This window comes from Bombina bombina, chromosome 4 (genome assembly GCF_027579735.1).
Source record: "Bombina bombina isolate aBomBom1 chromosome 4, aBomBom1.pri, whole genome shotgun sequence".
Classification (NCBI taxonomy): domain Eukaryota; kingdom Metazoa; phylum Chordata; class Amphibia; order Anura; family Bombinatoridae; genus Bombina; species Bombina bombina.
The window spans coordinates 763,230,135-763,244,710 of NC_069502.1; the positions used below are offsets into that span (position 1 = coordinate 763,230,135).

General features: G+C 36.8%; 1 protein-coding gene across 2 annotated transcripts in view; it reads right to left on the reverse strand.

Annotated features, from left to right (window-relative positions):
- Positions 1-14,576, reverse strand: part of LYST (lysosomal trafficking regulator) — a 606,044-nt gene that overhangs the window by 41,404 nt on the left and 550,064 nt on the right. For both annotated transcript variants that reach the window (XM_053711082.1, XM_053711081.1), the window contains one exon: positions 6,784-6,940. In XM_053711082.1, coding sequence (XP_053567057.1) covers positions 6,784-6,940 — 157 coding nt within the window. The remainder of the gene's footprint in view (positions 1-6,783; positions 6,941-14,576) is intronic.

Sequence of the window (14,576 nt, forward strand, 5' to 3'; positions counted from 1 at the left end):
ATTATTAGCATGTTATAGAATAATAATAATGCTATAAAATTATGATCTGTTACTTGTTGCGCTAAAGCTTCTAACCAAAAAGTTGAAGCTGCAGCAACATCCGCTAAAAATATAGCAGGTCTAAGAAGATTACCTGAACATAAGTAAGCTTTTCTTAGAAAGGATTCAATATTCCTATCTAAAGGATTCTTAAATGAAGTACTATCTGCCATAGGAATAGTAGTACATTAGCAGGAGTAGAGACAGCCCCATAACCTTAGGGATTTTTGTCCCAAAAAACTCTAATCTGTCAGATGGCACAGGATATAATTTGCTTAAACGTCTAGAAGGAGTAAATAAATTACCCAAATTATTCCATTCCCTGGAAATTACTTCAGAAATAGCATCAGGGAGATAAAACACTTCTGGAATAACTACAGGAGATTTAAAAACCTTATTTAAACGTTTACATTTAGTATCAAGAGGACCAGAATCCTCTATTTCTAATGCAAATAACACTTCTTTAAGTAAAGAACGAATAAATTCCATCTTGAACAAATACAAAGATTTATCAGCATCAACCTCTGAGACAGAAACCTCTGAACCAGAAGAACCATTATCAGTATCAGAATGATGATGTTCATTTAAAAATTCATCTGAAAAAAAGAGAAATTTTAAAAGACTTTTATGTATACTAGAAGGAGAAATAACAGACATAGCCTTCTTAATGGATTTAAAAAATAAAATCTCTTATGTTATCAGGAACACTCTGAAAATTAAATGTTGACGGACAGCAACAGGTAATGTAACAGTACTAAAGGAAATTTTATCTGCATTAATAAGTTTGACATGACATGCAATACAAATAACAGCTGGAGAAACAGATACCAAAAGTTTATAGCAGACTTAGCTTGGTAGCTCCAGCACTGTGCAGTGATTTTCCTGTAGTATCTTCTGACTCAGTTGCAACGTGGAACATCTTGCAATATGTAAAAGAAAAAAACAACATATAAAGCAAAATTGATCAAATTCCTTAAATGACAGTTTCAGGAATGGGAAAAAAATGCCAGTGAACAAGCTTCTAGCAACCAGAAGCAATAAATAATGAGACTTAAATAATGTGGAGACAAAAATGACGCCCATATTTTTTAGCGCCAAAAAAGACGCCCACATTATTTGGCGCCTAAATGCTTTTGGCGCCAAAAATGACGCCACATCCGGAACGCCGACATCTTTGACGCAAAATAACGTCAAAAAATGACGCAACTTCCGGCGACACGTATGACGCCGGAAACGGAAAAGAATTTTTGCGCCAAAAAAGTCTGCGCCAAGAATGACGCAATAAAATGAAGCATTTTCAGCCCCCGCGAGCCTAACAGCCCACAGGGAAAAAAGTCAAATTTTTGAGGTAAGAAAAAATATGATAATTCAATGCATAATCCCAAATATGAAACTGACTGTCTGGAAATAAGGAAAGTTGAACATTCTGAGTCAAGGCAAATAAATGTTTGAATACATATATTTAGAACTTTATAAATAAAGTGCCCAACCATAGCTTAGAGTGTCACAGAAAATAAGACTTACTTACCCCAGGACACTCATCTACATGTTTGTAGAAAGCCAAACCAGTACTGAAACGAGAATCAGTAGAGGAAATGGTAAATATAAGAGTATATCGTCGATCTGAAAAGGGAGGTAAGAGATGAATCTCTACGACCGATAACAGAGAACCTTATGAAATAGACCCCGTAGAAGGAGATCACTGCATTCAATAGGCAATACTCTCTTCACATCCCTCTGACATTCACTGCACGCTGAGAGGAAAACCGGGCTCCAACTTGCTGCGGAGCGCATATCAACGTAGAATCTAGCACAAACTTACTTCACCACCTCCCTTGGAGGCAAAGTTTGTAAAAACTGATTTGTGGGTGTGGTGAGGGGTGTATTTATAGGCATTTTAAGGTTTGGGAAACTTTGCCCCTCCTGGTAGGAATGTATATCCCATACGTCACTAGCTCATGGACTCTTGTTAATTACATGAAAGAAAAGCACATTTATCCATTAATAGTAGATAATATTGTCTAGATCAGGTATAAATAAAATTCTTTTAAAAGGAAGATTTAAAAGTCTAGACTTTGATAGCATTCCTGCTTACCAAGATTTGAGCCACAAAGCTCTTCTTGTCATTTTTTTGCCATTCAATTTGATGAGATCAATAATTCCTAATATGATCTTCCTCAACAGAATTTTCTGAAAGCTGATCAGACAAATTGTCACACCAAACTGACAAGGTTGATGCCACACAAGCAATGCTAATTGCTGGACTGAATAAATATCCTGTTTGAATAAAGGCCCTCCTGTGGAAAGACTCCAATTTCCTATCCATAGAGTCTTTAAAAGCGGTTCTATCCTCTAGGGGAATAGTAGTCCTTCCTACAAAAGTAGAAATTGCACCATCTACATTTGGAAATGTTTCCCAAAGTTCCATACTGGTAGTAGTCTTTGGGAACATCTTTTTGAATGCAGAAGTTGGATTCAAAGGAAGCCTTGGCCTAGACCATGCCTTAGAAATTATTTCAGTTACCTCTGTTTAACGGATTCTTCCTCAATAGGTTTAGAATCCTACACCCCTAAACTAAACAATACCTCCTTCAAAAGAGATCTAAGATGTTCAACCTTAAACATAAAGGAGGGAAATTCAGTATCTCAATCAGAAACCTAGTCCTGATCATCAGATAGAATTTCACCCTCAGAAGACGATTCTGAGGAATTAGAATCTTAGTCTAAAAGAAACTGTTTAATAGATCTGATCCTCTGAGATTCAGAAGTACCTGAAAACGTAAGATTATTGCTGCTTATATGAGACTCTTTTGCGCTTACATGAAAGAGACATTGACGCCAACATCTTTAAAGTAGTTTACTGCAGACATATTGTCATGCCCCCATTAGGACTTAAATGCTGGTCTTCCATGTTGTGTTCCAGTGACTTTCCTCTGAGCCACTTAAATACGTGAATAGTGGATCTCCCTCTAAAGGATGTACATTTAAAGATATGGGGGCAGTTCCATCGTGCTCTGTGTAATAAAGCAAATTACAGACAAAACAATACCACATTATATTATAAGAGACATAACATAATAAGCATACAGGGACTTTAAACAAAGTCCGAGAGCTAGGGGAAAGACAGACAGGTGAAAAAAATGAGGTTCTCCTAGATGAAATAAACACTAAATAAAATCTATAAATTATAACCCAGTGTATGAAAGAGAAGAAAATTCTACCTCTTTCAAATCTGTAAGAAAAGTTACGCTTATCATAGTTTAGCTGCTCAAGAATATGTCAGAAGTATCGATCTGAACAAAAGCGGCAGCATGAAATAATGTGCATTTAAAAAAATAAAAAAATTCAATAAGTATTAAAGAGTAAAAATAGCAATTTACTTCAATTATTTATTTTGACTACTTTCCCACTCCCCTCAGAGACGCTGGAGAGCATTATTTGGAAATCTGACACTCCTCCATGCTACCAAGTGATTGGTTGATATGTGCAGGGGCTCATTTATATCTGTACTTAATTGGCCACAGCAAAGAAAAGAAGATAAAAACATTCAAGAGGCTTTTCAAGGTGTTAGTCATGGGGCCTGAAAAACAATGCACAATCTTCTATCAAAATGGAAATTTTACATAATTTTAAAGCATTTATTTAGCATGCAGATTTTTTTGCAGTGCAGAGAAAAACAGCATATGCATAAAAAAAGACTATGCCCCTTTAAAGGGACATGAAACCCCCCCAAAAAAAAATTATGATTCATATAGAACATGCAGTTTTAAACAACTTTCCCATTCACTTCTATTATTTAATTTGCTTTGTTCTCTTTGTATCCCTTATTAAAAAAAATATACTTTAGAAGTCTCAGAAGCAGCAATGCACTACTGGGAGCTAGCTGCTGATTGATGGCTGCCCCTTTTTGACTTGTCATTGGTTCACCTCGTATTTAGCTAGCTACCAGTAGTGCAGTGCTGCTCCTTCAACAAAAGATACCAAAATAATGTAACAAATTTGATAATAGAAGTAAATTTGAAGGTTTTTTAAAATTGCATATTCTGTCTGAATCACAAAAGAAACATTTAGGTTTCATGACCCCTTTAAGTAACATTCAGTTTTGAAGCTATTCTATCACACTACATGACGTAATAAACATATAGCTCTGAAAGCTCTCATAAATTGTATAATTATTTTTATCAGCAAATACCAGCTCGGGGAAAAAAAAACAAGTATTCTTGATAAAACCCCCTTACCTACATAAAACCCCTACTGTTTAATGGCAGCCACAACATGATAATTATTGGAAAAAAATGGGACACCAGGCACTGAGCACCACAGAAATCTTTATTCTTCCTTTGTGATATTTATATCACTGTAGTTACCAGGACAATGCGCCTGCAACTACTAATCATCTCCCTGTGTTCTTTGAGAAATGACACCAATTGTTTTCTCATCCAAGCTGAGCAGATTAACTAGAGACAGAGCAAAGAAAAGATATATACTGCATAGATCAGGGGTGCCCAACCCCATTAAAACACAAACACACATATACATACATACATACATACATACACACACACACACATATATATATATATATATATACACATACATACATACACACATATATATATATACACACATACATACATACATATATATATAAACACACACACACACATATATATATATATATATATATATATATATATATACACACACACACATACATACAAATATATATAACACATTTAAAAAATATGATTCTATATAAACAAAATGTCAGATCAGCAATTATTTTGCAATATATGTGCTACACACTACATATATAATGCTGACTCTGAATTATATACTTATAATCCACACAGAGTGCTGAAAACAACACACGTGTTGTATAAGGCAAGGAGTCTATGCTTCTTTCATACCCCACTTTTTAAAAAAACTGTAAAAATTTGCTTTGTTCTCTTGGTATTCTTAGTTGAAAGCTAAACCTAGGTGTAGGCTCATATGCCAATATATAACCTCTTGAAGGCCGCCTATTTTCTGAATGCATTTGACATTGTGCTCACGTCCGTGGAGTTACTTATGAGGGGTCACTGATTGGCTAAAATGCAAGTCTGTCAAAAGAACTGAGATAAGGGGCAGTCTGCAGAGGCTTAGATACAAGGTAATCACAGAGGTAAAAAGTATATTAATATAACCGTGTTGGTTATGCAAAACTGGGGAATGGGTAATAAAGGGATTATCTATTGTTTTAAACAATACAAATTCTGGAGTAGACTGTCCCTTTAAACATGTGCATTCAGATCATCCATAATGATCTAAATGCGGAAGAAGGCACCGCTTGCAGCATTCAGTTCTTTTCTTCCGTCTTCGGAGCATCACAAATTATCTGAATGCACATGACTATTGAATATTTTATATTACAATGGCAAGGTGTTTACTGTCCCTTTAAAAGGACACTAATTCAACGTTTTTCGTTGTTATGTCTAAAGAGAACATCTTCAAAATGTATTTCAATTTTTAGAAAAAACTAAATGTTCCTGTTTTGACTAATATTTTCCTGTCACACCACTAAAGCTGTGACAGTTTTCCTTATCAGGGAGCAAGGATTAGTTGAAAATACAAAACTAATGCTGCATTCATTTACATCTTTTACGTCACTCTTTTACACGGCCAGATGCTGCTCTTCCATGATGCATGCATGATAGAGATTTTTTTTTGAGAAAAAAGTCCCTTTAAAGGGACAGTGTATGCCAGAATTTTTATTGGTTAAAAAGATAGATAATCTCTTTATTACCCATCCCCCAGTTTTACATAACAAATACTGTTATATTAATATACTGTTTACCTCTGTGATTAACTTGTATCTAAGCCTCTGCAGACTGCCCCCTTATTTCGGTTATTCTGACAGACTTGCAGTTTAGCAAATCAGTGCTGACTTCTAGGTAACTCCACGGGAGTGAGCACAATGTTATCTATATTGCACACATTAACTAGCACTGTCTAGTTATAAAAACTGTCAAAATGCACTCAGATAAGAGGCGGCCTTCAAGGGCTTAGAAATTAGCATATGAGCTTGTCTAGGTTTAGCTTTCAACAAAGAATACCATAGAACAAAGCACATTTGATGATAAAAGTAAATTGGAAAATTGTTTAAAATTGCATGCCCTGAATCATGAAATTTAAAAAAAAATGATGGTAATATTTTAATGAACTTTTAAGATTTTATAATATATCAATTGAAAATATTACAAAAAAAAAAAGATGAATGTGTTACAGTACAAATACATTAAAATATAAAATTTCCCCTTTCTAGTCGGGGACATAGCTAAGTCGGCATGTATATTAACAAGGTCTTACAGTATTTGCTAAATAAATGAAAATTTAATTTTGACCAGACCGTCCCTTTAATGCAAATTCTATTCTATTTTTTTTAAACCTTTATTTTTTTTGTCATTTTAAACATTACCTTGGAAAAGAATATCTGTGACATAGTTTTCAAAAAATGAAGCTCAGTGTCCTGAAAGTTTAAACTTTTTTTCTTTCTTTATGAAATGACATTACTTTTGGTATATTCTTTATTAATAAAATACTGTGTGTGTTTGTTTTTTTTTAATACACACTTGTGCCTAACATGTTACAACCATATATTTATTTATTTGCAATGTACTTGGGAAAATTCAGATTTAATCAAAATTCATTTCCATAAATGCACACTGGCAAAATCAAGCTATTAGCTCACAGCTGGTTTCTTACCGCACAACTCCATTTTCAAGACCTCCGGCAATTACATTGACAGATATTCCCTCAGGCTGGTTAGAAAAAGCAACAGAGCAAATAATTTCTCTGCAATGCACATGTCCAATAAGGTCCCCATTCACTGTCCAAAGTCTCAGATCACTGCCACCACCAACTGCAAAGAAAATAAAAACATATAATGCAAATGTAATTATTAATATTATTACTATATTTGTAGAATAAAATGTTAATCATGTCTGGTTTACTGCAATTGTCAGCTAGTTAAAGGAACACTCAATCAAAATTAAACTTTCATTATTCAGATAGAGCATGCCATTTTAAACAACTTTCCAATTTACTTCCATTAACAAAATGTGCACAGTTTTTTTATATTTAAACTTTTTGAGTCACCAGCTCCTACTGAGCATGTGCAAGAATAAGTGTGTATGCATTTGTGAATGGTTGATTGCTGTCACATGGTACGTGTATGCATTTCTGATTGGCTGATGGCTGTCACATGGTACAGAGGGAGTGGAAAAAGACATAACTTTTAAAATTGTCAGAAAAAAATTCTACTTCTCATTTGAAGTTCAGACTAAGTGCTATTGCATTGTCTTGTTATCTTGCCTTTGTTGATTATGCAAATCTACTGTGTTGACTGGTCCTTTAATCACTACTGACCAAAGAATAAATGTTGCTAATTTGCTTGAGTGCAATGAGCCAGGGACAATGTATTTAAAGGGCCAGTTTAATAAAAAAATATTTTAATATTGAATAGAGAAAGAAGATACAAGGTTCAGTATCTCTTATATAAAAAGATAGGGATTTCAGCACACTCAATTACCAAATGGAGTCCCAAAAGTGTAAAAATTTAGTTATAATGTCGCATGTGTAAGACTCAATAGAGACAGTGAATCATACTTCCAGACCACCATGAGTCTTAATGCCAAATAAATTTATTAATTAAATGTAATGACAAAAGAAAAAATAAAATAACATTTCTATGAGAGACGTCTCTTATGGGGAAGATAAATTAAAATGAGGAGCTTGACTCATATATTATTTGGGAAAAGAGGAAACCTACAACAACTCTATCAGAGGGCAACCCCACAAATAGTAAGAGGGATGTTACCATGAAAAACTAATGAGGATCTATGTAGTAACCTCAAGAATGAAACATATATAGTTAATTTATGTCAATAGAGAACAACACATGTAAAGATGTAGTGCTTGATTTTTAAATAGGAAACTTACAACACCTCTATCAGAGGGCAACCCCACAATTTCTTATTAGGGATAAATTGCCATAATACTAGAATGAGGATCTATGTAGTAACCTCAGAAACTAAGCAATACCATATATCAAGGTAATTTCATACACATGTAAAACACATGTGAAAATGTGAAAAAAATAAATTAGAAGTGGAAGAATCAGTCAAGTTAGTAAATTCCTTTGAGTCTGACTCTAAATTTAGTAAATTAAATGATGAAGTGTAAGAGCATGTTTCAAAATTAAGAACAGAGATTAAATCTAGAAAATGTAGGAAGTTGAGTCGTGACTAGGATGACTACAAAAAAGACAAGGTATATTCTTACTTTTTGAATAAAGGGTCATATGACTGGTACTGATGCTTCCGATAGTGAAAGTGGAAATAGGTTTTAAAAAAAAATGGGGTAAGTTCAGAAAGAGACGCAGAGGGGGGGGAGGAAAAGATCCAAACATAAAAAGCAAGGATACACAATTCCAATCGAAACCACAGAGACAGGGGAGGAGACAACAGACTCAAGATCCTCCTCCTCAGTGGAGATGGAGGACGAGACAAGGCACTCAGAGGGACTATTAGTAAATAATAGTGGTGAGAGTTCTGACGAAATGCAAATAGTGAATTTATCATCCTTCAATTTGAATTTGTCTCATATTAGTCTTTTGAAAAAAAGGCATGTCCTTTTGTCCTACTAATGGCTTAGACAAATTTACATTTGTAAAGGATTTACACATGTTTGGTAGGAAATTAGTATTATCTTCCATTATGGAAGGGAGAGAAGACTCTAACCCAGGAGGATAAGACCAAAGATGATTTAGCAGTAGCTAATTTGGTGACTCTCTTGGAGGAAAGTGAGCCTTGCATCTCCATTCCAGTACCTGACATTCCCTTAGATGACACTCCTGAAGTTGAAAAAACTAGAACTGCCTTTAGGCCAAAGTCAAAATTTATGCTGGCATTCTCCCTTGTTCCTGAAATGCAATTTTTCGTTAATGCAGTAGAAAAAGACATAGAACAAATTGGTTTAATTGGTATTGTAGGTGACAATTTATTTAAGGTGGAAAGACAAGCAATGTGGGAACTTAAGAACGCACCCAATGTCGTTATTAAAGCGGCGGATAAGGGAGACAATCTAGTTTTGCTGGATGAAGATTCATAATTAAAAGAAGTGATGAGACAATTAAACAATAAAGAACAGTACGAACTTTTGAGATCTAATCCTTTGGATGAAACTCATACAAAGTTACTGTTTCTTTTAAATGATGCAAAATATGAAGGCTTAATTACAAAAAAAAGTTGTTATTATTGTTCCTGTTTTGCCTACCTTTTATTGTTTACCAAAACTACATAAGGATAAAAATAAACCTCCAGGCCGTACCCATTGTCTCTGGCATAGGTGGGATAACTAAAAATGTGGGTAATTTTGTTGATTTATTTTTAAAACCGTTCCTTCCCACCTTACCCACCTATGTCAGGGACACTACTGATCTTTTACAGAAGCTTGATAACCTAACTGTGGATGAAGATGTTATTTTGGTTTCCCTAGATGTTGAGGGTTTATACTCATCAATCCCTCATGAGGTTGGTCTAGCGACCAGTAGATCTTTTCTAGACACCCGTGGTCTTTCCTTTAAAAAACATACTGATTTTGTGATTTCTCTATTGAGATTTGTACTTGAAAATAATATTTTTTGTTTGGATGGAAAGTATTTTAGACAAATACGTGGCACAGCAATGGGAGCCACTTGTTCCCCCACCTATGCCTGTCTTCACTTAGGAATTTGGGAACTTTCCGAAGTCTTTGGTACTCACAATGACATTGTTGAAAGCTCAGTTCAACTGTGGCTACGTTATGTGGATAATGTCTTTATGTTATGGAAGGGGGATATGCTAAGTTTAGAGGCTTTTTTTTTAAGGTATTGAACAACAATATAATTTGTTGACCTATGCAGCTAATACTTGCATGTTACCCTTCCTTGACATTTTGATAAAGAAACAAGGGAGATACTTGCAGACAGAGAATTACCGTAAGCCTACGGCGACTAATAGTCTGTTACAAGCACAGAGTAATCATCCTTATTCTCTGAAAAAGGGTACCCCTTATGGACAATTTTTGCGTTTATGCAGAAACTGTTCCACAAATTCTAGCTTCAATTTCCATGCAAATAAAATGAAAGAGAGGCTTCTCTCTAGAGGATACTCAAAACAACTGGTAAATAGCTCTTTAAGTAGAGTGAGAAAATGAAAAGAGATGAGATCCTTTTTTCAAAGAGTAAAAAAGAAATTGAACAAGAATCTAATGTAAGATTCATTACACAGTATAATTGTCACTGGGATAAGATTCACCACATACTGGCTACAGATTGGAATTTCTTACTTGCTGATAAAAGAAAACTGCAGGAAAAGTAGGAGAGCGTCCTCTTAAGACCGCTAGAAAAGCTTTGAGTTTAAAAGATTGTCTGGTAAGAAGCCATTTCATTAAAACTCCTAAATTGAACTGGCTAACAATGCACCAATCACAAAAAGGAAGTTTTCCTTGTGGAAAATGTGTTTCATGCAGTCACATTGTTAAAACTAACAACTTTTCAACTGGGGGCAAAACTTTCCGCATAAACTATTTGATAAATTGTCGGACTTTTGTAGTTGTTTATCTTCTTTTTTGCCCATGTCCGATTACGTAGGAAAAACGAAGAGACAACTCCTTGATAGAGTAAGAGAACACAGAGACGATGTTAAAAACGAGAAAATGACTAGCAGTGTTGCATGACATTTCAAAATTTGTCATGACTCTAATTTTGACTTACTCAAAGTCATTGGCATTGATGTAGGTTTGACACATAAAAGAGGAGGTGACCAGGATAAATGCCTTCTTCAGAAGGAGACAGGATGGATTTATCGCCTACGGACATGTGCTCCAGTTGGCCTTAATAAAAAACTTGGGATTTGCTCCTTTTTTGTAGAGCTAGCAATTTTTTCGTCCACCCTGTCTGCCTTTTGATTTGAATGTATTCATTAGCACGTATTAAATTAGTTTAGAACCCTGCTTCTAGATTCAGTTCTCTGCTTAGGGATCTTTTCTTGGGTTATCTTCCACCATATGTGGTGTTCCCGATTGGCCGAGTGGTTTAAGACCTAGCAACACAAGATAATTTGGTTAGGTTAAAAATTCTGAAATCCCCTGGTTCGATTCTGCCTCTGAGAGGTGATGATATATCCCTTATTTTCTATTTGTTTAGATTTCAGCTAATATTATAATAATTTAGTTAGATTAAGAACATAAGTTTATGTATGAATCATAATCTGTGTCTGCATTTTCCTGTTCTATGGTGTGAGGCTCTCACTTGGCAGGGTTTTCTTTATAAAATTATAAATAATTTTCCATGTGTTTTGGTGCTAATTAGTTTATTATGAAACTCAAACATTTTTTATGTATATTCAGTTCTTTAGTATTTGTATGAATTTTGTTAAAACAAAATTTATGCTTACCTGATAAATTTCTTTCTTTCTTGACACGGTGCGTCTACGGATCATCAAAATTACTGTTGGGAATATCACTCCTGACCAGCAGGAGGAGGCAAAAAGCACCACAGCAAAGCTGTTAAATACCACTCCCCTTACCCACAACCCTCAGTCATTCGACCAAAGGGAAAGGAAGTAATATAAGGTGCAGAGGTGCCTGAGATTAATGGAAAAATAAACTGTCTGAAAAATACAGGGCGGGCCGTGGACTCACCGTGTCAAGAAATAAAGAAATTTATAAGGTAAGCATAAATTTTTTGTTTTCTTTCTAATGACACGGTGAGTCCACGGATCATCATAATTACTGTTGGGAACCAATACCCAAGCCAGAGGACACAGAAGATAAGGGAGGGACAAGACAGTAAACCTAAACCGAAGGCACCACTGCTTGAAGAACCAAAAGAAGCCTCAGCAAAAGCAAAAGTATCAAACTTGTAAAATTTAGAAAATGTGTGCAAAGATGACCAAGTGGCAGCCTTGCAAATCTGTTCTACAGAAGCACCATTTTTGAAGGCCCAAGAAGATGAAACAGCCCTCGTGGAATGAGCCGTGATTTTCTTAGGAGGCTGCTGTCCAGCAGTCTCATACGGCAAGCGAATAACACTCCTCAACCAACAAGAAAGAGAAGTAGCAGTATGCCTTCTGACCCTTACGCTTCCCAGAAAAAACAACAAATAAAGATGAAGACTGGCGAAAATTCTTAGTCGCCTGCAAATAGAATTTCAACGCAAGAACCACATCCAGGATTAGGACACAAAGAAGGAACAACAATCTCTTGATTAATATTCTTATCCGAAACAACTTTGGGAAAGAAACCTAGGGCAGTACGCAGTACTACCTTATCAGAATCAAAAATAAGGAAAGGAGCTTCACACTGCCATGCTGAAAGCTCCGAAACTCTTCGAGCCGAAGAGATAGTAACCAAAAACAAAACCTTCCAGAATAACAACTTAATATCCAAAGAATGCATAGGTTCAAAAGGAGCCTGTTGAAGAGCTCTAAGTACCAAATTAAGACTCCAAAGAGGAGTAGAAAACTTAAACAAAGGCCGGATTCTAACCAGGGCCTGACAAAAAGATTGAACATCTGGCACATCCGCCAGACGTTTGTGCAACAAAATAGATAAAGCAGAAATTTGACCCTTCAGGGTATTTGCAGATAAACCCTTCTCCAGACCCTCCTGGAGAAAAGACAAAATCCTAGGAATCCTAACTCTACTCCAAGAGATTCACACCAATACAGATATTTACGCCATATCTTATAATAAATCTTTCTAGTCACCGGCTTACACGCCTGAATCATAGTCTCAATAACCAACTCAGAAAAACCACGCTTGGATAGTATCAAGCGTTCAATCTCCAAGCAGTCAGCTTCAGAGAAACGAGATTTGGATGAAGGAAGGGCCCCTGAAGTAAAAGGTCCTTCCTTAATGGAAGAGCCCAAGGTGGAAATGATGACATCTCCACCAGAACTGCATACCAGATTCTGCGAGGCCACGCCGGAGCGATGAGAATCACCAATGCCCTCTCTTGTCTGATCCGAGCAATGACCCGAGGAAGAAGAGCAAACGGAGGAAACACATATGCCAGACTGAACCTCCAAGGAACTGCTAGAGCATCTATCAGTACAGCCTGAGGATCCCTTGACCGTGATCCGTACCTCGGGAGCTTGGCATTCTGACGAGATGCCATAAGATCCAACTCCGGCTGCCCCATCTGAGAATCAAGCTGGAAAACACCTCTGGATGAAGTTCCCACTCCCCAGGATGAAAAGTCTGTCTGCTCAGAAAATACGCTTCCCAATTGTCCACCCCTCGGATGTGAATTGCAGACAGACAGCAGTTGTGGGTCTCCGCCTACTGAATAATCTTGGCTACCTCTGTCATGGCCAAGGAACTCCAAGTTCCTCCCTGATGATTGATGTAAGCCACTGACATTATGTTGTCCGACTGAAACCTGATAAACTGGACTGAAGCTAGCTGAGGCCAAGACAGAAGAGGATTGAAGATTGCCCTCAGCTCTAGGATATTTATGGGAAGAACCGACTCCTCCTGGGTCCATAGACCTTGACCCTTTAACGAACCCCAGACAGCCCCCAACCCAGCAGACTGTCATCCGTGGTCATGATCACCCAGGCAGGTCTGCGAAAACAGGTTCCCTGAGATAGAAGACCCCGAGACAACCACCATGGAAGGGAATCTCTTGCCACCTGATCTAGAACAATCTTTGGAGACAGATCCGCATAATCTCCATTCCATTATCTGAGCATGCATAACTGTAGAGGTCTGATGATGTCCATGACTGAGACCATCAGACCAATAACCTCCATACACTGGGCCCCTGACGGCCGAGGAGAGGACTGAAGAGCAAGACATGAATTGAAGACCTTTATTCTTCTTGCTTCTGTCAGAAAAAAATTAATCTCTAAAGAATCTATAATAGTTCCCAAGAATACCACGCTTGTAGCCGGAATCAAGGAACTTTTTCCTAAATTCACCTTCCAACCGTGAGAGCGCAGAAAAGAAAAGACAAGCTTGCTTGTTGAAAAGATGGTACCTGAACTAGAATGTCGCCCAGATACGGCACCACCGCAACCCCCTTCAGTCGGAGCACCCCCAACAACGCTCCCAGAACCTTTGAGAAAACCCTGGGAGCTGTTGCAAGACCGAATGGAAGGGCCACAAACTGAAAATGCCTGTCTAGGAAAGCAAATCTCAGAAACTTGTGATGGTCCCTGTGGATGGGAATATGCAGATACGCATACTTCAGATCTACTGTTGTCATGAACTGACCCTCTTGAATCAAAGGAAGGATGGAACGAATAGTTTCCATCTTGAAAGATGGAACTCTGAGAAACCTGTTTACGCTCGAGATCCAGAATCCCATGTCGGAAAGATCCTAAACACAACATTAGAACGTCTCTTTTTATCTGGTCTACAGATAACCTGGAGAATAGAAACCTGCCCCTGGGAGGAAGAGTCTTGAACTCTAGTCTGTATCCCTGGGACACGATATCTCCGCCCAGGGA